At 44.3% G+C, this 24,043-nt stretch overlaps 1 protein-coding gene across 3 annotated transcripts in view; it reads right to left on the minus strand.

Annotated features, from left to right (window-relative positions):
* Window positions 1-21,161, minus strand: part of Egfr (epidermal growth factor receptor) — a 176,963-nt gene extending 155,802 nt beyond the window's left edge. For 2 of the 3 annotated variants that reach the window (XM_041669982.1, XM_041669981.1), the window contains exon 1: window positions 20,751-21,161. In XM_041669982.1, coding sequence (XP_041525916.1) covers window positions 20,751-20,838 — 88 coding nt within the window. In that variant the 5' untranslated portion in view covers window positions 20,839-21,161. The remainder of the gene's footprint in view (window positions 1-20,750) is intronic. The other variant, XM_041669983.1, reaches the window with a different exon arrangement.
* Between the last annotated feature and the right edge of the window lie 2,882 nt (window positions 21,162-24,043).

Here is a 24,043-nt window from a genome sequence, read left to right on the forward strand (position 1 = left end):
TCTCGGGTGGGAGTGGGAAAAGAATGGGCGAAGTTGGTAACTACTGAGCCAGGCCTCCATATTCCTACAGTGTGTTATCCTGATTCACAACTCAAGTTCTACATTGTATTTTCAGTCCTAACTTGGAGGCAATACTTTGGAAGTAGATAGCCAGTAAGTGGGAGAGACAGGGACCATTTCAGCTGAAGGACGTTTTAGAGATTGATACAGCAATCAGATGGACAGGATGTAGCACCTTCTGTTATCATTGTTGAGTACCAGTGACTCTTACAACTCAAGGCTAAATGAGCTTGTTTTTTACCGTCTGTCTTGAGATAGCAGTTTATACTTTGTTCCATGGCCAATCAAAGCCCAAACTATTCTTTAATGGGATATTTAAGGTCTGTCTTTGTTATAATTTTTTGTCATGTACTTAAAGCTAAGCTATCATTTTAGTCATGTTATCATATTTTATGAAAAAAATGGCTTACTTTCCACTAGTAAGGGAACTTTGAAGTTCATCTATTACTCTGCCCTCCTACCGGTTAATTCAATTAAAATCTATAAAACAAAATTGTAGCGCTAAATGAATGGTGATTACTCCCTCCAGGAAGTGCTCAGACTTTCCTAGCTGAAGAGGTCCACCCTGACTGTCTGAAACTATAATACGCATTTCCTGGACAGTAATTCAATTGTAATTCATCTCTTACTTCCTTAAAATTACTTTTAAACCCATAGACTTCGAAGATGATTTCTCTAAAAAAGAACGGCTATGTAGACAATTGCCACGCTCCTGTGTGTTCAGAAAAGGCCTTGCACGGGCTTCTTTTCAAGGTAGGACAAAATAAGTGTACCGACAGCCAATGAGAAAACTTACGAAATGCTGGTACTGCAATCTAGGTATGTGTTGGTCTACATACATAGGTGCTTGCCAGTAAACAAAGGTAAGTTAGGATTTAAGAAGTTTATTTGGGACACACACCTGCATGTGTTAAATATATACAGAACGTATTTTCATCTGGTTTCTACTCTGATGAATCAGTCGTTGCTAGGAGTTTTGGGCTGGGCATTTAGAGTCTCAGGCTCACCCCAAGTTTTAAGCATCCTTTTTGCCTGCTGTCATGGCTTACACCGTGCATTACTGTTAACCTTAATCAATAATGAATCGTTTGTCTGAGTTCTCTGCCGAAGTGGACGACCCAGTTTGATCTTTGTAGCCTGGAGCAAGACCACCAAGTGCCACATTTCTGCCCTTGTCAGACACTTCCAAACAGGACTCTGCATATTTCTTCTCATGCAACTGGCTTTACTCTGAGGTGAATCACAAAAGTTTTCTATGTCGACCCAAGAAACATCACCTGGCGATGTTCGAAGTTCAGAACAGAATTCCAATGGTTCCAAAGACCTCTCATTTATTTAACAGTGTAAAATACCCAAAGGTGAAAATTTCCCCAAGCCCCCATAAACAAGCTCATGTAGGCATCTACACCTTTTTAGTCATAACCTGAGATTTTTCTGGGGACATACATGTTGTCACAAAGCCACAGAAGCTCCCAGAAAATTAAGCTGATACTGAAAAATAAATACAAAGGAAATCTCTTTGCTATTGTTTCAGAGTAAGAAATGAGGCTAGAAAAGCACACAGTCATACTTGAGAGCAGATCTAAGAGGGTAGTAATGAAAGAAATAACATGTAAGGACCAAATTCACCCATTTCATAGTTACCAAAATTGGTGTTTCATGGGGGAAGAAAAAGAACTTTAGAGGAATTACGCAATTCCACATGTCTCCCAACTCCACCTTTTTCTCATAAACGATCTCTCAACTATAGATGTGGGTGTCAGGGTCAGCACTGCTTTGAAAAAAATGCAGCACACATGTAGCCTCGTTATTTGGAAGTTTGCAAACAGTTTAGCACACAGAGGCTTAACCCACTTTTTACATTTCCTGGAAGTAGGAGGAAGAGATGTCCTGACCTCCACATGACCAGGCTCCCCAGATAGCCCTGCAACCAAACATGTCAATGAGCAATGTTCCTTGCTTGAAGAGGGTATAATGTACACAGCACCGAGCACGCAGGGGACTCTAAACTTAACAATGCACCATCAGAGAGAAGTGAAGAGAATAATGTGTGTGTGTGGGGGGGGGGGCGTAATCAGTTGTTTCCACAAAGAGAAGTAGGAACATTTCTCTCCCTGTGCTCTTTCTTTTCTGATAGCTTAGAAACAATTTCATATTTGCTCGTCTGTTCAGGATCATAGTTTATGGATGTCTTTGTCAGCTTTTACTACTATAACAAATAGCTAAGACAATCATCCTACGGAGAGAAAAGACTTAGTCTCACTGAACCCCAGTCTCACTTTTACAAGTGGAATAAAATGAATGAAGTCTGGATTTTAACATCTTTAGGGACAGAGATTATACTTCCTGTGCAACCCAGAGTTAAATGTGGAACAGTATGCAGGAAGACTTTAATTTCTGCTGCTTGAGTAAACTGTCCTGAAAAATGAAATATATGCATGTATTCAGTTCTTCCAGAATTTAGTAAAGTGAACTATCCCTGCTAGTTTTCTAGGAGAAAACTGGCTCATTGCTTTACTCTCTCTAGTCCATGGCCTTGTAGAATGACAGACATCAACGGTGGGGAGCATGTCTTCAAGGAAGGTCTCTCAGTTTATGTCTGGGGATACAAACAAACAAACAAACAAACAAACAAGAAGGGTGCAGAGGGTCTTCTCTCCTCCTGAGCCAGCCAATGACTTAAAGACTTTCCATCTGGACCTCCCGCCTCCGACAATGGACTTCATTCCAGATTGTCCTTCCCACCTTTCCTTGAACCATCTCCTGTTCTCAAAATCAAGGTATTCTCACTCTAGTCTCAAATCCTTTTTCAGACCTAGGAATTGATCCTAAGAATAAGCTGGAAGCCCTGAGCCATGAGCTGGATTAGGGAAGCCCCAAGAATGCAGAGACTTGGAGAAGGGGAAGGTGCCTTGTTCCTCCAAGTTGCCTCCTAGTCTCATCTCCATAGCACGGTTTGCCAGTATCCACCTTCAAATCAGCATTCACACTGGATGCAGCCTCCCAGGAAGGAACACACAGGTTTTCCTCTTTTCTCTTTTTCCCTTGTGAATTAAATCTGAGAAGACAAGCTGCTTTTACAATAAAGACAGCTTATGCTACAGCTTCACTATAAATGCAAATGGCTGTAACAATAAGATCGCTGAATATCCAACCCATCTTGGAAAGATCCAAAAAGTTTTGAGATCCACCATGGTGCTGAAAAAATTTTAGATTTCAAAGCATTTTAGACTTGAGACATTTTCGGATTCAGATTGTTCAATTGGTGATATCTAAGCAAATATCTCACTTTTGGAACTCCAAAATCCAAAACACTCTAGTTTCAAGCAATTCAGATAAGGGACACTCAGCTTTAATTATACACCCTGCAACTATTAAGTTACAGTAAACAATGTTGATGTCCACACAAACTGTCAAGAGCACACAGATTCTCGGCTCTGATTTGGTTCTATATGAACATAGAAACTTGAAGCTTGTCTATTGCCTTGCCTTTATCAAGCAGTCACAAAGGGAAATAAGGCTGTGCTCTCATGATTATTCAAATAAGACAAAGTATGTCACAGACCGTGTGAGAATAACAAGGTGCCCTGCCAAGCAAAGGTATGGGTGATAGCTCTGTATGCTTTTAACATATTCAAGGCCTCTTACCACCAACCTTGCCCTCAGTGCTGGGGCATTCACAAACCACACGGGACTCAAGTCTTAGAAATGGAATAAAATGAATGAAGTATGTATGGATTTTAATGTCTTTAGGAACAGAGATTATACTTTCTATGTAACCCAGAGTTAAAAGTGGAACAGTATACAGGAAAAATTTAATGTATGCTGATTGAGTAAACTGTCCTGAAAAATGAAATATATGTATAAGATTCTTCCAAACTTTATAAAAGTAAACTATCTCTGCTAGGAAAGCAACAGAATGAATGGTTTCAGGGTATGGTAGGTGTAAGAATCAGGGCTCAGAAGGCTAGGCAGACACAGGAACTCAGGAAGCTGCCGGAGGATTGGCAGAGTCTCATGGCTTTACTCTCTGAGTTGTAAGCTTTCTTGCTCCACAGAACCAATGCTCTCGCTCATTTTCATGTGTCTATCTGACTATGGTTCCTCTGAATAAGCAAGTTGAAGATACATGGGAACAGGCAAGGAGGGGACCTGTGTGTGGGTCCTTGCAAGAGGACAGTTTCTCTGCCCTTTTTGTAGTTGCCTAGTGTCTGTGAAAATATGAGGCATCCCTCATGCAATTTAACACGGGGTGTTATTTTATTGCTAGCTTCTTTCAGACTCTCTCTGTATCTAATTTGAAACGAACTAGTGGAAATTGCAGCAACAATAAGAGGAGTGTCATTTTGAGTTCAAGAGCTCTTGTAACTCTTTATCTCCAAAGAAAGGCCAGGTTGCTTGCTTTGACTCGGATGCCCACTACTACTTTATAGGAGATTGTGAGCTTTCAGACAACATTGTGACTTGTGCAATAATTTTTCTCTCTTTTTTGTGAATGGGGGACGGCATGTGTGCCTTGGCAGGTGTGCGAAGGTCTAAGGACAACTTTGTAGAACTGGTTCTCTTGTTCTACCTTCACACGACACCAGGGCTTCAGCTCAGGTTCTCAGGCTTGCAAGGTAAATAGCTTTGCCTGCTAAATCATCCCACTAGCCACCCTCTCTCTATCTTGTCCACTGAGTGGCACCGTACATAGTCTTGAATTTTTTTTTTTTTACTTTTACAGCACAATTCCATGTAGAAAAGAACACAGAGAAAAACGCTTTAGGAATGTTTCAGTACATACACATATCTGTGTACACAACACCTAAGTCAAGACACTTGACATCACCAGCTTTCCAAAGACCCTCACCTCGCACCCTTACACTTGAAGGAAAGACAGAAACTAATCAAGAAGTACAGGGTGAGTATAATGGCTCATGGGCCCTTATGATTTGAGTAGCACATCAACTTAGCAAGTACATGCAGCAACATAAAGACTATGGGGTTTGTTCAGTTCGCCCGTTCTCAGTCCCAGCTCTGCCCCTGTCTGCTGCCCTATGTCTGCCCCTCTCCTCACACCTTGATGGCCTTCAAATATCGCAGGCATAAACTTTTCCTTAAAAACCTCCATATAGTATTGTGAATGCCTTGGCTTCCAAGCTGTCACATTTCTAGCCAATTAAAACAACAAGTTTCTCTGGCCTGGGTTAATCAATAGGCAAAGACACCGGCATAAAGGCACATAACTCTTCTGCTAAGATGATACCATGGAGAGAGGACAGAAGATAACACAGAATCTCTATGAAGAGTTTTTGCAAGCTCCTGGACATCTACCATTCTTTGATTTCTAAAATTCCAGAACTCAGGAGGCTGAGGAGGACCACGGTTTAAGGCTGGTTGAGCTATATAATAGTGCCCTATCTTAAACAAGACAAAATTGCAACTAGAGTTATTGTTACCCTTCAAAAGTATGATTCATAGTCATATAAATTCATCTTCATTATTTTTAGATTTATTTCCTCAAACCTAAAAGAGCAGCCTTAACTTCTCCACTAAAAAAAAAAAAAAATCAGGGCCTGTAGCGATGTCTCCAAGCTTAAGAGTAAGGGCAGCTCTTCCAGAGGACATAGGTCCGATTCTCAGAACCCACATGGAGGCTTATATCATCTCTAACTCCAGCCCTATGTGGATCCATCACCCTGTTCTGGCTTGTCCTGCCACTGCACACATGTGGTGCACAGATATACACTTAGCCAAAACACCATACACATAAAATTAAAAAAATAATATACATCAAAAATAAAAAATACTCTAAAATAAGATGTAAGTTCAAAATATTAAGCTTGAACAAAACGCACCTTGAGAGTGACCTACTCAAAGCTTACAAACATGACTTAGAATATACATAAGCCACCACTGTATTCCTCCCTCCTAATCATATCTTTTTATTCCGTTTCTAAAATTTCAAAAGTAAAATCTTTATCACAACTTTAACATTGGAAAAAGAGGTTTTGCTACCCCAAACCAACATGTTAAACTGAAGTGCGCTTCACTTTGTGGGATATGAATTTCCAAATAGAACAAAGACTTCAAGTATTTGACCCTACCCACCTGCATGGCTGGCTGTTAAAACTTAAAAATTTCACAGACAGTGGAGACTCACAGTAAAAGGATAGCCTACCTTTCCTGCATGTGTAAACCACACAGCTAATAAATCTTTATACCATTCCAAACAGCCAAGCTGCTAGCAATGCCCAGGAGGCATTAGTGTTAACTTTGAACTTTTAGCTTTTCCATTTTTGGTGTTTCTTGCAACAAAGCAATTTATTTTTACTTACAGACTTAAAACACCTTTAAAAGTAACAGTATATGGTACTGATAGGGAAGAAGTTGCCATTAAACCTCAATCAGTCACCAGTCTGTACACCACATGTGTACCTGATGCCCACGGAGCCAGAAGAGGACATCAGATTCTGGAGTTATAGAGCTTTGTGAGACATGATGTGGGTGCTGGGAACTGAGCACTGGTCCTCTGCAAAAGCAGCCAAAGCTCTTGCCTGCTGAGTTATCTCTACAGACCCAAATCTGTCATTTTTGTGGTTCTGTGTGGCACCGGTAATCATTTTTCTTATAAATAAGGCAAAGAGGCAGGCAATGTAGGTGAGTTTGAGAATAGACCCCAGTGAAAGTAACTCTCTTGGGGGACGAGTACGGAGTGACTCAAAACTTCCTACACGGCAAGTGTTGAGTGGTCTCAAAGGTCTGTGTATTTATGGGGTGTACTCTTCAGAGTGGTGCTGTTGGGAGAACGTAAATTTTTTTTTTTGAAGTGTATCCTAGTGGAAGGAGTTTTAGGTAAGTGGGGATGCAACTTCAAAGGAGACTGTTTTAGAGTTTCCGTTGCTGTGAAGAGACACCATGACCATGGCAACATTTCATTGGGTTGGGCCGCTTACAGTTTCAGAAGTTCAGTCCATTGTCATCATGACAGGGAGCAGGGTGCAGGCCGCTGTGGTGCTGAAGCAGCTAAGAGTCCTACATCTTGCAGGCACCAGAAATCTGACTGTCACACCTAGTGAAGCTTGAGAAAAAGACAGCAAAACCCCCAAAGTGACATACTTCCTCCACACCTACTTCCGAGAAAGCTACACCTTCTAATAGTGCCACTCCTTCAGAGGGCCATTTCTTTCAAACCACCACAGAGCTTGTGAGGTCCCAGTTTCTTTCTTTTTCTTTCTACTTCTTTACTGTGTGATTGGCAGCCTAGCTCTGCCGCATGCTCCCCGTCATGATACGCTGCCTCCCCACAAGCCCAGCGCAGCAGAGATAACTGACTGTAAGCTGGATCCAAGCAAACATTTTATCTTTCTAAGCTAATCACCTCAGCTTTCAGTTATACGGATAAAATTCACCAAAGTGGTTGCAAGTACACTAGGCACAGCCTGAGCGATGAGTTAAGTCCAGATCAAATAGTCCTGGGAAGAGGAATAGACATCTATTCTTGTCTCTCTTGAGGAAGTTGGTGTACAGCTATATATGCTAAGCACCAAGGCAACACGTTTGCTTCCCTCCGTGTCAGATGAAGACGGTTCAGGGGACTAGGAAGAGCCAAAGGCTGTACACCTAGAAAATGATAGGGCTGTCATAGCTATGTCTGCTCTGAGGACAGTGGGCAAGAGAGAGAGCAATAGAAAGGAGCAGGGTTTTCTATCACTCGTGATGGAGTGTCACTGGAGACAGCACAGGATGGGCCATCTGGGCTATGCAGGGAAGGAAATGAAGGGTGTTTAAAAAACTCGTTCAGTACTATGTAGGAAATTAGTAAACAAAACATTGTCAGGAAGACCAAGACCCAGCACAGAAGGGAAGATAAGAGGTGGTGGATGTGTTCTGAGAGGCTTTTAATGGGGCCAAGGGTCAGTCACCAAAGTGTGAAGGGCAGAATGAATTTGAACCTGTCTCCTGTCCGGGTCTCAGGAAGTCTCTGAAGAAGCAACCAGAGGGCAGAGATCTGGATAAGAAGTACGAAGCTGCTGAGCTCTCTGGAGCTCCCTTTCCCAGGCGTGAGGCTTTGGGTCGGGAAGGTGACATGGTGCAAGCAAAGATACTTTGTCTATAACAGGGGTCACAAAAGAGTCTCACTGAGGACTCCGGAGTGAGTTCAACACTCCCTACAGTTATGTAGTGACCATGTGGAAAGTTCGTCCATTCTCTCGTGGTTCCCGCATTTTACAAGGTGAATGCATGGGGGCCCACACAGGTTTACCACCTGGGCCACTGTCATTCTGTACACGAAGACTTGGTAGAGTGCTACCAGGGTCACCCCCATCTGTTACTGTACGTCACTTTCCTGTACATCTGGAAAGTGAAGGTTAACAAAATTCTTATGAAGAAGCCACACACCCCAAAAACTTATATCCTAGACAGCATATTTGGCACAAGCATTGTTTGGGGTACTCATAGTTTTGTTCCATGTGCACATTCACTATTTGTGCTTACAAAAAAAACTAACATTCAATAGATGCTTGACATAGTAAGTTATCATTGCTTTTTCTAGAATAAAAAAAAAGATATTCACCAAAGCTAGTGAGGATCACTCAAATGCATTTACTAGCCTATTGCAATGGTTTTTATTTTGGGGAATAATTTATAGATATGGTCATTTTGCGACAAATTTGGAGTCAATGAGAGTTTTCAAACACCTGTCTAGGGATTCTGAACTCCGCAAAAGTGGTTTCTTTTGACCCCTGGCATGGTGAGTTCCCTTTGTCCCACAAATGTAGGACATCCCTGGTTGAGTAACTGTCCCTACTATCCTTTCCCTTTGCAAAATCAAGACACTCATGGCTGTTCTTGCCATTTTCAGGAAATGAAAATGCCATTCTATTTCACAACTAGAACATCCAGACATAGGTTCTGGAAGAAAAGCAGTTCTGGGCAAGGCAGCAGGCATCTGGGACCAACAGATGACCAGATGCGTTTGCTGTAGAACAATAATAGTGATTATAATGATAGAACATTAGATAGACGGAGTCCAGACAGAGGTGCAAAGCCAGCCTTATCAGTCATGATCCCAAATGGCCACTTATCCTGGGTTGGAGTGTAGGTTGTATGTTTATGTCATGGTTCCTCTTTGTCCCACAAGTTAGAAGCAATTCAGAGCATGTCCAGATTCTTATACAAGAGAGCCCAGAAATCTGTGCAGGACACTTAGAGGGTGGAGAAACTTCGTTCTGTGCAGGCACACTTGTTTCCTTGGCGACCATTGCACCTGGACCAGGCTATGCCAGGCTGCTTCCTCGGGCAGACACTGCCTTAATGATTTAATTGTTCTCTCTATCTGTTAAGGATGACGCCACTAAGCCGGCATGTTTGACGTCTTTTATCCAAATGTCTGGGTATTAATTAACTCCTATCTGCTCCGTTTCAGGGTACTCTTAACTGATCTGGGGACCTTCTCTTGCTTAGCAGAACTTCCTGTGAGCGTGACGGGTGAATGCCACGAGGTCAGCACTCCTGTCCATGAGCTATGTGCCCTTGGAAATTCTCTTTGAATAAAAACTCACACTTAGATTCTGTTCAGAAGTCACTGTCCAGGAAAGGTCTGCTCTGCTTGCCAGGCGTTCTGCGTAGCTGAGCTCCCTGCCACGGCAGCTCACCCATGACGACTGCAGCATCCTACCTCTTGGCTCATCGTGAGAGATGAGAGAGGGTAAGCCAAAGAAGAAACAAATGTCTAATCTCTTCTCAAAAGAAGGTTCAAGGAATTCTAAACTTTCTCTGCTCTAAAGAGGAGTTTTCAAAGGCATACACACAAAACTAAAACAGAGAAAGACGACACAATTAGCAACCCCCCTTCCCTTGCAGCCTCTCTTTCAGTGGCTGCTTTAACATGCAGCAGACCTTGAATATGTGACTTTGAATCATGACTACTTTCCTTCTATTGTATCTATCTTATATTTCTGCACCCAGCAACATTATGAATATTTAGTGGCTAATGCCATACATAATTGCCCAACAAAACTGGGGTTCTCTTCTTTTTTTAAAGCCCAAAGTTTAAGGGCAATCCTATGCCATGGACAAATAGTGAGGTCAGATAATTACCCATCTGGGACCTTTCCCACTCAACCGTCTCTCCCCTGGGTCAGGCATATTACTAGGTTTGTGTTCAAAAAGGTAAACTTGAGGTGAAAACCCAAATAAGTCTACCTGACTGCTGATGCCCTCCTCTTCACCAAATTGCTCAGCTTTCTGCTCTGCCGTGGCTGAGCAAACTTTTGTTGACTCAAGAAAAGAGATTTTGCAGGTAGCTTCTGCATCCTTTCAAAGTCCAATTACTACAGCCGCCTTGCAACCCACAAACTCACCCGCCTGCTCACTGAGAGCATCTGTGATTCCGAGATGTTCGTTATCTCGGGGTTGAGAAATCAACCTATCTTCCCAGTGACGTTCTCTGAACGGACAACATAGGACAAGAACCAAAGACCCATTGCTCAACTGAAATCTGGGACTTTCCCCGATGTCACGTGACGGTCGTGAAGCCTGACCGTGCTTTGCAGGGATTTCTGCTGGAGCCCAGAAACTTTCCACTGTGAGAAATAAGGAGTGACACAATGTTCCTTCCTTCTCGGGGAAGGAAAATAACACCGTGCTTAGACGTTTCCTTGGGGAACGCGACCGTGCCATCCAAGAGTGATCTACTCTGGTCACATTCCACATTCCATTCATTCGACCAACAAAGTTCCTCAGGGGATAATATGCTGTGTGGAGCAGTTTCTCCTTAAAAGTTGATGCTCACGAGTCTTGCCCCAGACAGAATAGTTTGGACAAAGGGTATTATGTAGAGAACAAACCACCCCTGGGGTGTGTGTGTGTATGTGTCCGTGTACAATTTGCTGTCTCATTTCAGAATTGCTGTTTCAAAATCTACTGAGCTTAACTGTGTGCTACTCTTTAAACTATAGAAATGACCCAATGACCCCTATAGACCCAGCAGCTGAGTGGCCACATGTTGCCACAGGCTTTGCTGTCCGTCCCAACAGCTGAATCAGTTCCTTTGATCCTCATTTTTTTTTTTTGCTAGTATTTTTAAGCCTGTCAGACTGACAGAAGCTAAGGCCCAAAAGGAAAATAAAAACCATGTTTTTAATTTCTAAAGTAAATCTTGGGTCAGCAAGATGGCTCAGAGGATGAGGGTGACTGCTACTAAGCCTGAAAACCTGAATTTGATTCCCAGAATCCAAATGACTCCTCCAAGCTGTCTGCTGCCCTCTACACTCAGGCTGTGGCAAACACACACACACACACATGCACACATACACATGCACACCCACATGCACCCACGCACATACACATGCAGGCATACACACGTACACACACAATGAATAGTGCAACTTAAATAAAAAAATTAAATATTTTTGAAGTTTGCCAATGTATTTCCCCATATCTTATGAAATGAGCAGTTGAAACATATTATAAAAAACAATGAAGATAAGAAAATGCTTCAAAACAAGAGGAAAAGTGGGAAAGACAGCAAAACAGGGCAGGAACAAGCACAGAACCATGCAGAAATTGCAGGTGGGCGTGACGCGTTAGTAGAAATGGAGCACAATTTTGAAGAACACCTTGTGCCGATTTTTTGACTCTCACGCAGAACGAAAAGTGATAGGATCTATCAACAGCTCAAACACGGTGATGACACAAAGGCAGAGGAGGAAGGAGGAATCTTAGGAGACAGGTCAACTGAGTATGAGAAGCACCAAGCACCACGATGCTGACCAAAGATTCTGCCTGAAGTGTGAGGTCTTCACTTCCAAATGAGTGCAGTTGGCCAGTTTGTGGAATTGTTGGCAGGGGGCGGGGAGCGATGTCTGCTCAGTCAAACCTCTAAGGTGCTATGGAAATGCAAGGTGTCGTGATTACTATGACACCAATATTTAGCATCTAAATTACAGGACAGTACACTTGTTTTTGACATATGTAAGTATGTCTCTTGCATTCCTGTGGATTGGCTTTTCAATTCATGGGGGTTTCCAGCCACAGGGAGCTCTAGGAACTCCTAGATTAGTTACTTTGTGGAAACTGAAACTCAGAAATTCTAGCTAGCGTTCTTTCCCTTATAGAGGCATCGCTTCCCAAAGAATGGAATGTAAGTACAATGCATGGTTGCATGAAAAACATTTCTGAATAGTGAACTTGACAAGCGACTTCCAAATGTTGCTGATCAGTTTTTCAGTCATTTGTCATGGTCTTCGGAAGCAGTTGTCTGCTAAATTCCTCCGTGCAGTCACTAATTCAGAGCAGCTTTCTAGAGGGAGAGAATCTGAAAAGGAAGGGAAGGTGGAGAAGGAAGAGAGGATGTAAAAGAAAGCAGGAAGGCAGTGTGCTGTTTTCATAGGTATGTTCCATACATACAGATAATTGAAATCAGAAAATTGTCAGGAGATCTCAGAGCAACTATATGGAGGGATTTCTGATTATCTATTAACTATATTACAAATAAAAGCCAATAGAAAGTTGTGGAATGCATCGTATTTTTAGAGAGTCTTAATATTAGTAAAACATCTTTAAAATTTAAAAGATTTTGAGATTTTTTTTTTGTTGTTGTTGTTTTTGAGATAGGGTTTCTCTGTGTAGCTTTGGAGCCTGTCCCAGAACTTGCTCTGTAGACCACCTGACCTCGAACTCACAGAGATTTGTCTGTCTCTGCCTCCCAAGTGCTGGGATTAAAGGCGTGCACCCCCACCTCTTGGCTAAAACTTAAGAGATTTTAAAGTTTAAACTTTTAAAGATTTTTTTTCACCATTGAAAGAGAATTATTCTTCATTGACTACAATTTGTTTTCCTGCAAGTCAGTTGAACTTAATCAAAAGTTGATGACATTAGGCTCCCTGTGGAATTATTTTCTATATAAAACTGAGAGGGGCCTGAAGACTATGGCTCACTGGGTTAGAGTGCTTCCTGTGCAAGCAAGAGGATCTGAGTTTGGGTTCCCATCATCCACACAAAAAAGCATGGTTAGACATAATTGTAACCCCAGGATCAGAGGGTTGGAGGTGGTCTATCCCAGGAGCCTGTTCATTAGCCAGCCTCACCAAAATGATGAGGAACTGGTGTGACACCCTGTCTCAAGAAAAGTTCCCCTCTGGTCTCTGTATACACATGGGCATGAGCACCTACCTACATAGTTGTTAAGTGCATGCAACACACATGTATAACACATTCCAAACATGGTTTATACCACATATACACACACAAAACACACACACACACACACACGGTGGGAGGAAGAGAGAGAATGGATGATAGGGGGCAGGGAAACGTTTATACAAGCACACGACTCTGGGTTTGATCCCCGGAACATACAGAAAAATGCATGGCTGCATAGATGTATGTCTGTAATCCCAGCACTAGAGAGAAGGAAGCAAAGAATTCTTGCAGCTTGCTGGTCAGCCAGCGTAACCTAATTTGCTACCCCCAGGCCAATAGTGGATACAAGGTGGCTCCTGAGGAGTAATAGCAAGGATGACTCCTAGCCTCCCTGTGTGTGCACACACATGCACACATATACAAATGTATACACATACATTCCTATACACATATCCACATGTGCTACATGAATATAAAAGGACACTATTTAAAACATTATTTCTTATCTTTCTAATGTTGAGTCGTTAGATTTTATGAGTTAGTAAATGATTCCTCTAGATGACTGTGCTCAGCACAATTTTAAGCACACACAGTGGCTAATAGGGTATGAGAATAAACCAGGCGGTGAGTGTATAAGTCTAGAAAGTTACGTGTGGTTAAATTAAATCTCTCCACAGCTTGTAGGCATTCAGTGTTTTCCTTTAAATAAAAAACAAAACAGGTTTTGACAACTGAAATATTCTAGTTGAAAAACTTTTGAACTCCTTCAAAGTGACATTAAATTCTCTGGGACACCTGTCCTTGAAGATTTACACAAATTCAATAAAAGATTTTGTAGTTTTTCTAATTTTGAGATTATAATATAATTGCAAACTTTCTTCCCTCCCCCTCCAAACTCTCCCACTTCTCCTTTCCTTCTCTCTTTCAAAATCAAGGCCTCTATTTTTATTGTTACTGCATGCATATATGTATATACATATATTTCTAATATTCAAGACACTAAAATATTGAAAATTTTATGACTGTAGGCAAATAAACCACAACATCCAGTTTGTCACATACAAGTTGCGTTTTGTCATGCAGCAAGGTCATCCACAATGCATCAATGTTATCCCAAAGTGGAATACAGGAGGGGAATATTCCCAACAGTCTTAACATTACACAAGGCAACCCAGCTGATCAAACAGTTATGGCATCACCCACTCAACCCATGCACACTCAATTTAGCAGGAAAATGGTCTGGTATCGCATTTCTACCTTCAAAGTAAAATCCTTTACAAATTCTCTCCAACACCTGCAAAGTAGACAGAGGTCTTTAGTTACCTTCCCATTCACACACAGGGACAGGTGACAGCTACAGCCCCTCTCACACCTGGGGACAGGTGACAGCTACAGACCCTTTCACACCTGGGGACAGGTGACAGATACAGACCCTTTCACACCTGGGGACAGGTGACAGATACAGCCCCTCTCACACACAGGGACAGGTGACAGCTACAGCCCTTCTCACACACAGGAACAGGTGACCCAGCAGGAAGGCCAGCAGCCATACTTTTCCTTATTTCTTATGAATTTATCTATTTGTTTCTAAATGATCTGTGCGAATAAACAGGTGAAGGTGTACTCCAAATGCATGCTCCAAAGTAGCAGTAGTTAAATTTGGGGGCGCATAGTGGTTCAATATGGACTCACTGTGCCTCTCATTAAGGAGACTTTCCCTCTGATTCCTGTAACAGGAGTTTCATAAAGCATGTCAAGTCATTACTTTTTTGATTCCTAGCTAGGTGTAGGGGGAGAATGCTCTTGCATGGAACACTTTAAAAGTTTCCAGCTACAGCCTAGAGATTCTAGTCAATTCTTTATAGGTTCTTGCTGCATTTTTAAGATAATAACATTAATTTGAAAATGTAAATTGAGTCACTTCTCACTTAAGCGCTTTCCTTTTGACAAAGTAGCATTCTTTAAAGTGTAATAGCAAAGTCTAAATAGTTACCATTCACCATAACAGACTTCGGGGTTGCTGAAGGCCAGGGAAGGTAGGCTGCTGGGAGGTGCTGGGACTACAAGAGCTTCTACATGCTTCCTCTTCTGTTTGAGATCAGCAAACATCTTGTGGAGACTCAGTCAAACTATCTCTTTTTGAGAAACTGCTCCTATCTGTCGTGTGGGCAGAATTGGGCCATCCCTTTTGTGTGCTCTAATGGAAATCTCAAATCACATCTGTGGTTAAACACTGCCCTGCAGGGCACTGCGCACACATATACCTCTGCCAGCTCAGCCAAGGTACAAGTCCTCTGTAAGCATGCACCATTCTCTCATTCCTCTGGTGGATCTAAAATAGCACTAGATGTGTTTGTGGGCGTGGCTGTTCTCACACCCTGCAATGCTTGTGAACCGCTTAGAAGGCCATTTGTTTGTTTTGAGACACGGTTTCTCTATATAACAGCTCTTACTGTCCTAGAACTCCCTTTGTAGACCAGGCTGGCCTTGAACTCCCAGAGATCTTTCTGCCTCTGCTTTCTGAGCACTGGGATTAGAAGCATTTTCTATCATGGCCCTGCATTAGAAGGCATTCTGGTTGTGTTACTATTGTGTAAAATAGTGATTTGATGCTGTCTTAAGGAGTGTGGATCTGTACTGAGCAGTGTCTCACAATTTATGCACATTAAGGTTCCAATATACCTACATGCCTATTACTTATCAGTTACTAAACTGCTTCTACGGTGGATAACTACAAATAAACCTATGTTAATATAGAAAGGGGAAATCCACAGCCCTGGCGGGTTTAACACTGGTGTGAGCGATCATCTGAAAAGAGATTATCATGGTGCTGAAGGTTCTATGACCAATGTCATTAATTGAAATGGAAATATCTAACAAAGCAATGTAGGCCCTGTTGCTTTACTGGGTTCCTGGTTCATAGAATCCACTGCCTCCTAGACGTTCCCATCTCAATGCTTCACACTCAATACATCTGAACATTCAACTCATACTCAACTCCCGTTCTCTGTGATTTCCCAATTTCTCAGCCTCTATGCATGGATTCATTATCTATCAGGACTTCCAGGCAGACGTTTGTGCCTTGAAATGGCATTTTGTTTCCCCTGTTTGCTCCCTACAATTCTCTGCCAGATCTCCTCTAGATTAGCCTCCCAGTCTCTTGTCCAACATCCTCCTTAATCTTGTTTCATTTCATCGGTAACAGTCACCCATCTCCTTATTTCCACTGACACCCAACAATGAAAGTGTCATTAACCATCAACCACTTCCTGGTTCCTTAAGATTTGGCAGCAAGTCCTTTCGGCTAGAAGAAGGCCCAGAGTTGTGCTTGGGTTAATGGAGTTCTCCCTGAACTGTAGAACACCCCTTCTCTTCCTGTTGCCTTGGCCTCTAGTGCTCTCTAGAACTTGAAGCTTAATGTTACTTCTGCAATACCTCCCTCACGTGATCTCTTCTGTTTGGGGATTTTTGTTGGTCTCCTCCTCCTAGAATTAAAAGCCAAACTCAGTCTTGAAAACACATCCTTTATTCTGTGTAGATCTCCCCTTTCTTCTAAGACTCTGTCTCACATTGCTTATTCTCTTCCACACTCTCTTCTACTAATTTTCTTTTAGATACTTAAAAGAAGATATTGAGTCCAGCCCCTTCTCATCCCTCAAAATTTAAAGAGCACAGCACAAATTACGTATCATGGCTCAAATACAAAGAAGGGGGAGATGTTATAGGTACCAATGTATTTTTTCATGCTTAAAAAACAAACACGAGGGATTAACTTGAATAACTGAATGAAACACCTCATGTGTGCTGACTCGTCAGTAGCAGTGAAATTACAGGAGGACAAACAAGACATTCTAAAGGTCCCAAACTGTAAGTCGGGCCTCTTGTCAATGAAAAGCTGAATACAGTTAGCAAGGGTTCTTGGAGTCTAGGTCTGCCCTGGAAAAACTCACCCAAAAGTGTATACTTGGATTACGGGCATCCCACCCCGTGACAGTCCCCACATGGCTTCCAAAGCAAGCTGCTGGGATTGTTAGGAGTGAAAGGCCTTCTGGGTATACACATTTCACAGACGACCAGTCAAGAGGGCCAGACCTGTGACAGAGACAGAACCTTTAGAGATTAAGATACCAAGCCCAATACTTTGTTTTTGTTTTGTGAAAAGTTATGGATTATGAGGCTAAGTACACAAAGCCAGATGCAGCTGTTCAGGCTGTTGGCGCTACCCCCTGATGTCAGAGAGTGTCATGCTGCAGCACTATGACTGTGAACACAGCAGACACTCAGCGTACAGGACTCCTGTACACATGGAAGGGCTGGTCAGCACTGTCTAACTAGTGGTGTTAAGAACCTCACATCTTTAGAAGCAATAACAGAAATCATTAAGATCCCCCTTTAATCTCATAATGCCTGGCACATCTAACTCAGGCAATAAACATTTGCAGAATCTAGAAAAGAGATCCCTGAAGCCTGCAGTTTCAATGGGACTTTTAACTCAGACCTGGAATGAAAACATAGGCTTCCTGGCTACCAAGCCAGGCCGGGGCTTCTGAAGACCCAGTTCTCTGAGAAAGAAAGAAGGCTGGTGGCCTTCACTTGAGAAGCCATTTGATTCCCATGTCTGTTTCTCTTTAACACCACTCTTCCACCGTGCCTTTTGGATGCCAGTGTCTTCACAAACAACACCTGGACAGGCTGATGTCTACAAGGTTCTCTGTTTGAGTGTCTTCTCATTTGCTCTGCATACAGGATCTTGTCCAGAAAAGTGCCTTCTCTGCCATAGTATGGGAGGAGCTTGCTTAGAAAAGCCAAACCAATCCTGTCCAGAGGTAGTGACTGCAGTGCCCCCATTAAAGGTAACCCAGGAGACCACAGCATCCCAGAAAAGGAGAGAAGGCCACTGAACAAGCAAACTTCAGACAGGAACTCATCCTCGCCAAACTGTTTCCTGGTCCCTCTTCTTCTAGGATCAAACCTGAGTCATTTACACACCTAACCTAGTTCGGACCTCCTACAATGAGGGGGTGGAGTTTGGAGGTGGAAGGAACTTGAATCTTGGCATTGCTGCTTACTAGCTGTGGGAGGAAATCACTATGCTTCTCTGCATGGTGCACAGGTTCTCCCAAACAGATGATGAGAGTTGCCAATCGTCACGTGATGTGAGGATTGACAACACACTTAGAGCAGAGTCCAAAAGTCTTCTGCTGTGAGTACAAGTGATAATGGTACCATAGATCGGAAGGAGGGGTACGTCCCAATTTCACTTAAGGGAGCCAGTCCCGAACAGAACCAACAAATAGAGCAAACAAATCCTTTATCAGCACGTTGTGGAAGGACCGTCTCAAGTTTTCAGTAACCTGCCCTTTAGAACTTAAGCCTTTTTATGTTACTTTAACAGATGAACATTTTGTTTGTTAGTTTTACTACTATACTCAGGAAGCATTTGGTTTTAAATGAGCACCGTACAGACAGGCGAATAAAGTGCTATTTCTGTTTTTATCTGCAACGAAATCTGCAGCTGCTAAGAGTGTTCAAAACAGGACAGTGAAAGAGCTGGGTGCAGGAATGAAGTGAGAAGGTTACATGCTGGCAGCAGGGATGGGGTGGGAGGATGGGGGAGTGGGGTGGGGGGCAGGGGGCGGGGTCGGGCTCTAAGAGGGCAATTGAAAATTAGAAGACTGAGTCCCTCCTGTGGCCAGGGACAGATGCCACCTAACTGAGAGGGCCCTAGACTTAGCTGTGCACAGTTACTGGCTTTTACAGCCGGGGGGGGGGGGGGGGGGGGCTTTCTGCTAAGGTCGGTGGGAGAAAAGCTTTATGCTGATCCGTCCGTGAAAAAAGCTAACCCTGCATTATTGACGTCACCCCTATTTTTTTTTTTTCCTGCACTGCAAGACTGCCCAGACTCCTGATAGCCCTAAACAGCGCTGAGGATTAGCATGTAGGCTTCCTGGAGATGTTACCCGTCTTCCCTTTATGGTAGTGAGTCTCAAACCAAACACTCCAAAAAAGTTTTTAAAACTAATTCTCACGACGGGCCAGCGCAATCTGAACATACCGAGTGGGAGCTGCACCGCTGGAGGAGGGGGTGTAGTTTGTTTGGCTTGATGATTTTTAATGCCAAATGATTTCATTGTGTAGTTAAGTTTGGGAAACTGAGTCTTACACCCCCTCCAACGAAAGCGCGCTCAGCACCAACCTCTGACTCCAACTGGGATGCCAATGACATCAACAGCAAGTGCAGACCTGACTTTTGGAACCCGAGCGGCTGGATTTTGAAATTGTGCAATTAAACCTTCCGAGGCATGTTTCTCATGTCAAGTGGGTTTATGGTCGGGTAGTCATGAAGCCAGACTTGTTCATGCTCCGTCTGGACAGTTGGCGCATGTGATCCAAGGACATCAATCCGTTTCTTTTTAATTACGGGTTATATTTTGGTTGGCCCAATATCAATCACTTCATAAGGGCAAAAAGAAAAAAAAATTTAAAAGAAAATTCCCAAGAGGGAAAGTCTCAGATAACAAGGAGAAAGTTTGCTATGGGCCTCGTTTTGAAACACCAAGGGTGAAGTACTCACAGGGACCCAGCTGTCACAAGGCCCTCAGCCATAGAGTTGCGAAGCCAAGAGATGCTACCAAAGACCTCGCTGCTGGGAAAAGGCAAGCTTTGAGGATCCCAGGGTAGCAGTCACCCAGGAGACTAGCTCCAGTCTGGCAGGGAGCCCTGGTCCCTAACTAGTGCACCTAGCCTGGCAGGTCCTTGATGTACTGTATGTACTCTGTGGTCAAGAGGCGGGTCCGACCCCCCCTTCCCCGCCCCGCCCCCCCTCCGCGCCCTCTTTTCTGCTAGCCAAGAAGCTAATCGTCACCAACACACCATCCTTTCCTAGGGGTTCCAGGTGGTTAATGACAGAACGTCGCCCACACTTCCAGATCATTGCTGCAGCTCCACACCCGCGAAAGGGCAAGCAGGACTCTGTGAGACCCTTTGCGACTCAAGCCACCAGGTCCTGAGAGAACCCGGGCTGAGGAAAGAGGTGCGGGAGGGTTCTCTTAGGGACCCGCCTGTCTCAGAGTTCCCAACCTTGCCCAGGGGCGCACTGGTTTTTCCTTCAAGTCCTTAAACTCTGGGACTGTGCGGGTGGGACCTGCCCGCCCCGCGGACGGACCCGGGGTCTCTCTAGCTCGCTCTGACAGTCCTGGGCGCACGTGTGCGCCAATGCCAATCCTCGCTCCGCACCACGTTTCCTCTCCCGAACGCCTACTGAGCGCGGAAAAGTGAAGCAACTAAGTTGGGAGCGGTCGGGAACCCCGGAGCGCACAGCCGCGGTTCCCACGCTGCGCTGGCACCCCCTCTGCCCCCAGCCCGGTCTCCCTTGCTTCGGCCGCCTTAGTCTAGCCCATTCCAGACGCGAAACGTCCAGTCCCTCCCACGGTCCCAGCCGATCCCTTGCGAGACAGGAGAGGAGGGGCAAGCGGCAGGGGACACAGAGTCCGACACAGACAACTGGGGCTAGGCGAACGCTCCCCGCTGGGGGCACGGGCCAGCGGACACGCCCTTACCTTTCTTTTCCTCCAGGGCCCCACCTGCGGCGCAGAGCGCGGCCAGTAGCAACAGCAGCGCGGTTCCCGTAGTCCCCGAGGGTCGCATCTCTGCCCAGGAGAGGCTGCCTTCGGGCTCTCCGGGATTAATCCGGTTCAGACGGAGTCCCACGGGCTGCGCGGCGACTGCGTCGGCAGCGACGCGACCTGGAACTCAGGCGCCCGTCCAGGTGAACTGTCGTCGGCCTGGGAGGCGGTGGCCTCCGGGACACACTGCAGGCGCCCTGGCCAGCCCGGGGGCTAACGCACTGTGAAGGAAGCGGAGGAAGGCTACTGCTCGCAGCTTTGGGGCTGCCCAGACGTCTAGCTCGCGCGGTTCGGGACGATGGGAGGCTGGGCTGGAGGAGGAGGGACTAGTGAGAGGAGGAGGGATCGGGAGGAGCGAGGAGGAGGAGAATGGCAGGAGAGAGGAAGCACTCGCCCCGAGGATCGAAAGCAGGCAGTGACCGGAAGGTGGTGGTGGATAGCCTTGGCCGCCACCCGACCGGGCTCTGGGACGAGTCCAGGCTGCGGGTTGCAGGGCAGCCGGGGGCCTTTGGGGTTAATTTTTGTGTGGGGACTCCCTCCCGCTGCGGTTCAGAATCTAGGCAGTTCAGCCAAAACTGTGTTAGGCTCCCCTCCCTCCCTCTGTCTGTCCCACCTTTTTCCTTCCTTCCTTCCTTCCTTCCTTCCTTTCTTTCTTTCTTTCTTTCTTTCTTCCAATTTACTGAGCCACCTCGGGTACAAGCTGACTGGACCCTGGAGCCCTGGTTGGGAACTGACTCAGAGGGAGACACTACCCCCCTCATTTCCCCATAAGTCCTCCCGGAGAGCGGGATCTTAGCCGGGTCAGGCTGGCTTGGCAGCAGAGTTCCCAACCAGGCAGGCTGAGACCGGGCTTCCAGATGTCTGAAGTGGCACTCAGAAGTGTCCTTCAGATCCCGTCAAGAACCCTCCACATCCTCTGAAAGGAGGGCGGCCAACTCCCAGCATGGAGGAGGGCAAATGTTTGCTGAGGGAATGCACGCGTGTTGAGGAACGAAAACATGGAGTTTTGGACACCAGGAATCAGTCAGGAGTGCTTGGAAAGCAAAGCAGTGTACAAGAGGAGGCGAATTCCTTCGCAAAGGCGAAGACTTGACACCAACAACAATTTTCGTATCTTTAGAGCAGTTAGCAGGGACTCGAGCTAGCCATGCCGGATACCAGCAGGCAAATTGTCAGGTATAAGTTCTCCTAGAATTTGGCCAGTTGAAATGATGCTTCCCTGAACTGCAGGACTGTCAACTAAATTCTTTCAGCAAAGACCCACTAATATTCCCTGCTTCTTCTCTATCGGAGAAATGTCCCCTCTTCCCATTTTGCAGCCAGAGTCCCTCTGTTCTTCGCAAAATCCCTTGGTTCCCCAATTTAGGCTCTTTTAGGCCTCCTATTAAAAGCAGTCACTGCTAACCAGTAACTTCAGGCCACCTTTGTGTGTGTGTGTGTGTGTGTGTGTGTGTGTGTGTGTGTGTGTGTGCAGCGAGAAGGGACCCACTCCCAACCTTCTTTCCCACCCAGCAGAGAAAGGGCTGCTGCCCAAGGTTTGCAGCTGGCATGCTGAATGGGTCCATTTCACCCAGGCTGTGCAAGGCCCCTCTGCAGACCCTGAAACCCTCATTGTGAAGTAGTGCAGGACATCTTAAACTTTTCCCACCGGCAACCGTTTTTTCATAGTTTTTAATGTGCCCTTGGGTAGGGATTTATAGAAAATAGGCGTGCAAACTAAATGTCTACTAATAGTAAATCATAATGTAACGTTAAGATAATTCTTTGACATGCATATAACTTTAGCACTTGTTAAAAGTGAAAGCAAATTTGCATGCAAATGAGATGGAGTTGTTTATTATTACACAAAAACTAGATCTTGAATGAATTCTCGATGCTGCAGGACATTGAGCATCTGCAACCTTGCTCAGAGTTAATTTAATATTTTGGTTAACATCCTCAGTGCATAAAATGGAAAAAAGTATATTTAGGGCCGTTTTGGAAATTCCATCCAAATCCCAAGCTTAAATTCTTCTAACATCTTTTAAATAAAATTCAAGACATTGGTTTTAAAAATCAAACATTCGAATACAGTACAGCCCAAATACATTGATTTGAAGCTCATATGCTAAGGAATGATGGTGAAAGAATATTGAAAGTTTTTGTTTTCTGTGTTATAATATTATTCGTCTACAAGAGCAGACAGCTGTGAAGTAAAACTGCTGCCATCCATACTTCCCAGTAGCTTTGCATCTGAACTGAGTTTTGAGGTAGCACTTCTTGGTGCCCCGTGCTGTAACAGCCGTGCACAGAGCAAGGGGAGCATGAAGTGTGTATAGAAGCAAGACCGCGGTGAAGTGTCGTGGTGCACCCTGGAGAAACATTGCCAGAAACACCTTGCAGTCACTGTGTGTTTTGAGTTTTTGGATTAAATTTTGGTCATCGCAACTCAGAAGCCCTTTACTCTTGCCAAACATTTTATCCCTTCCTCCCAGGGACACACACTGGGGGGAGGGGGGCAACTCATGTGTTTGTTTTCTGCTACATGTTCCAATAACTTGGGTCAGTTTGTAAAGCAATGCAATTAATGGGGGAAATGAGAGGAAAGCAAAAAAGAAACTGGAGCACAGGATAAAGACAGGAATGAATTTAAAAAAAATTTGCAGACAGATTTTAAAAGAATCTATTTCTTCGCTTATAGAGGGCCACAAATCTGGCTTGAAATCAAATTTTCTATCAAGAAATATAATTAGTTGCACAAGTCATAATGTGCAGGCAATAAAACAGAAACAGTAGCTGAAACAGATTTTTAAGAAATTGTAGAAATTTCTCCCACGCATCCCTAAAGGAGGATTGTCTCCAACGACTTCAGGATTCTCTACATGTTAGCTCCATGAAGCAACAACCTTCATAAAGCTGCTGGTTAGAATGTCCACAGTGTGACCTGATTACCATCCAGCCCCTAGGAACAAAAGCTTCCTTGAGACCATCAAGAAGGGGGCAGTGGCCCTTTAAAGTTACAGAGCACAAAACTAGGAGAGCTTCTAACATAGAGTTTCCCTTTAGGACACTTACATACAGTGTGGACTCTTCCAGAGAACCCCCTTAGGACACATACACGCACCCTGGAAACATCTGAGCTGTAATTATGAAGAGTAACATTATGATGAATTTTTATTGGTTGGCAAGTCCTGGAATTATTGATGCTTATGTTAACTAAAGGTGGTCTGGGTGGACTGGCAGAAATG

The sequence above is a fragment of the Microtus oregoni genome, unplaced genomic scaffold, assembly GCF_018167655.1.
Source record: "Microtus oregoni isolate MIOR12 unplaced genomic scaffold, Mior012 000019F_ref0000042, whole genome shotgun sequence".
Classification (NCBI taxonomy): domain Eukaryota; kingdom Metazoa; phylum Chordata; class Mammalia; order Rodentia; family Cricetidae; genus Microtus; species Microtus oregoni.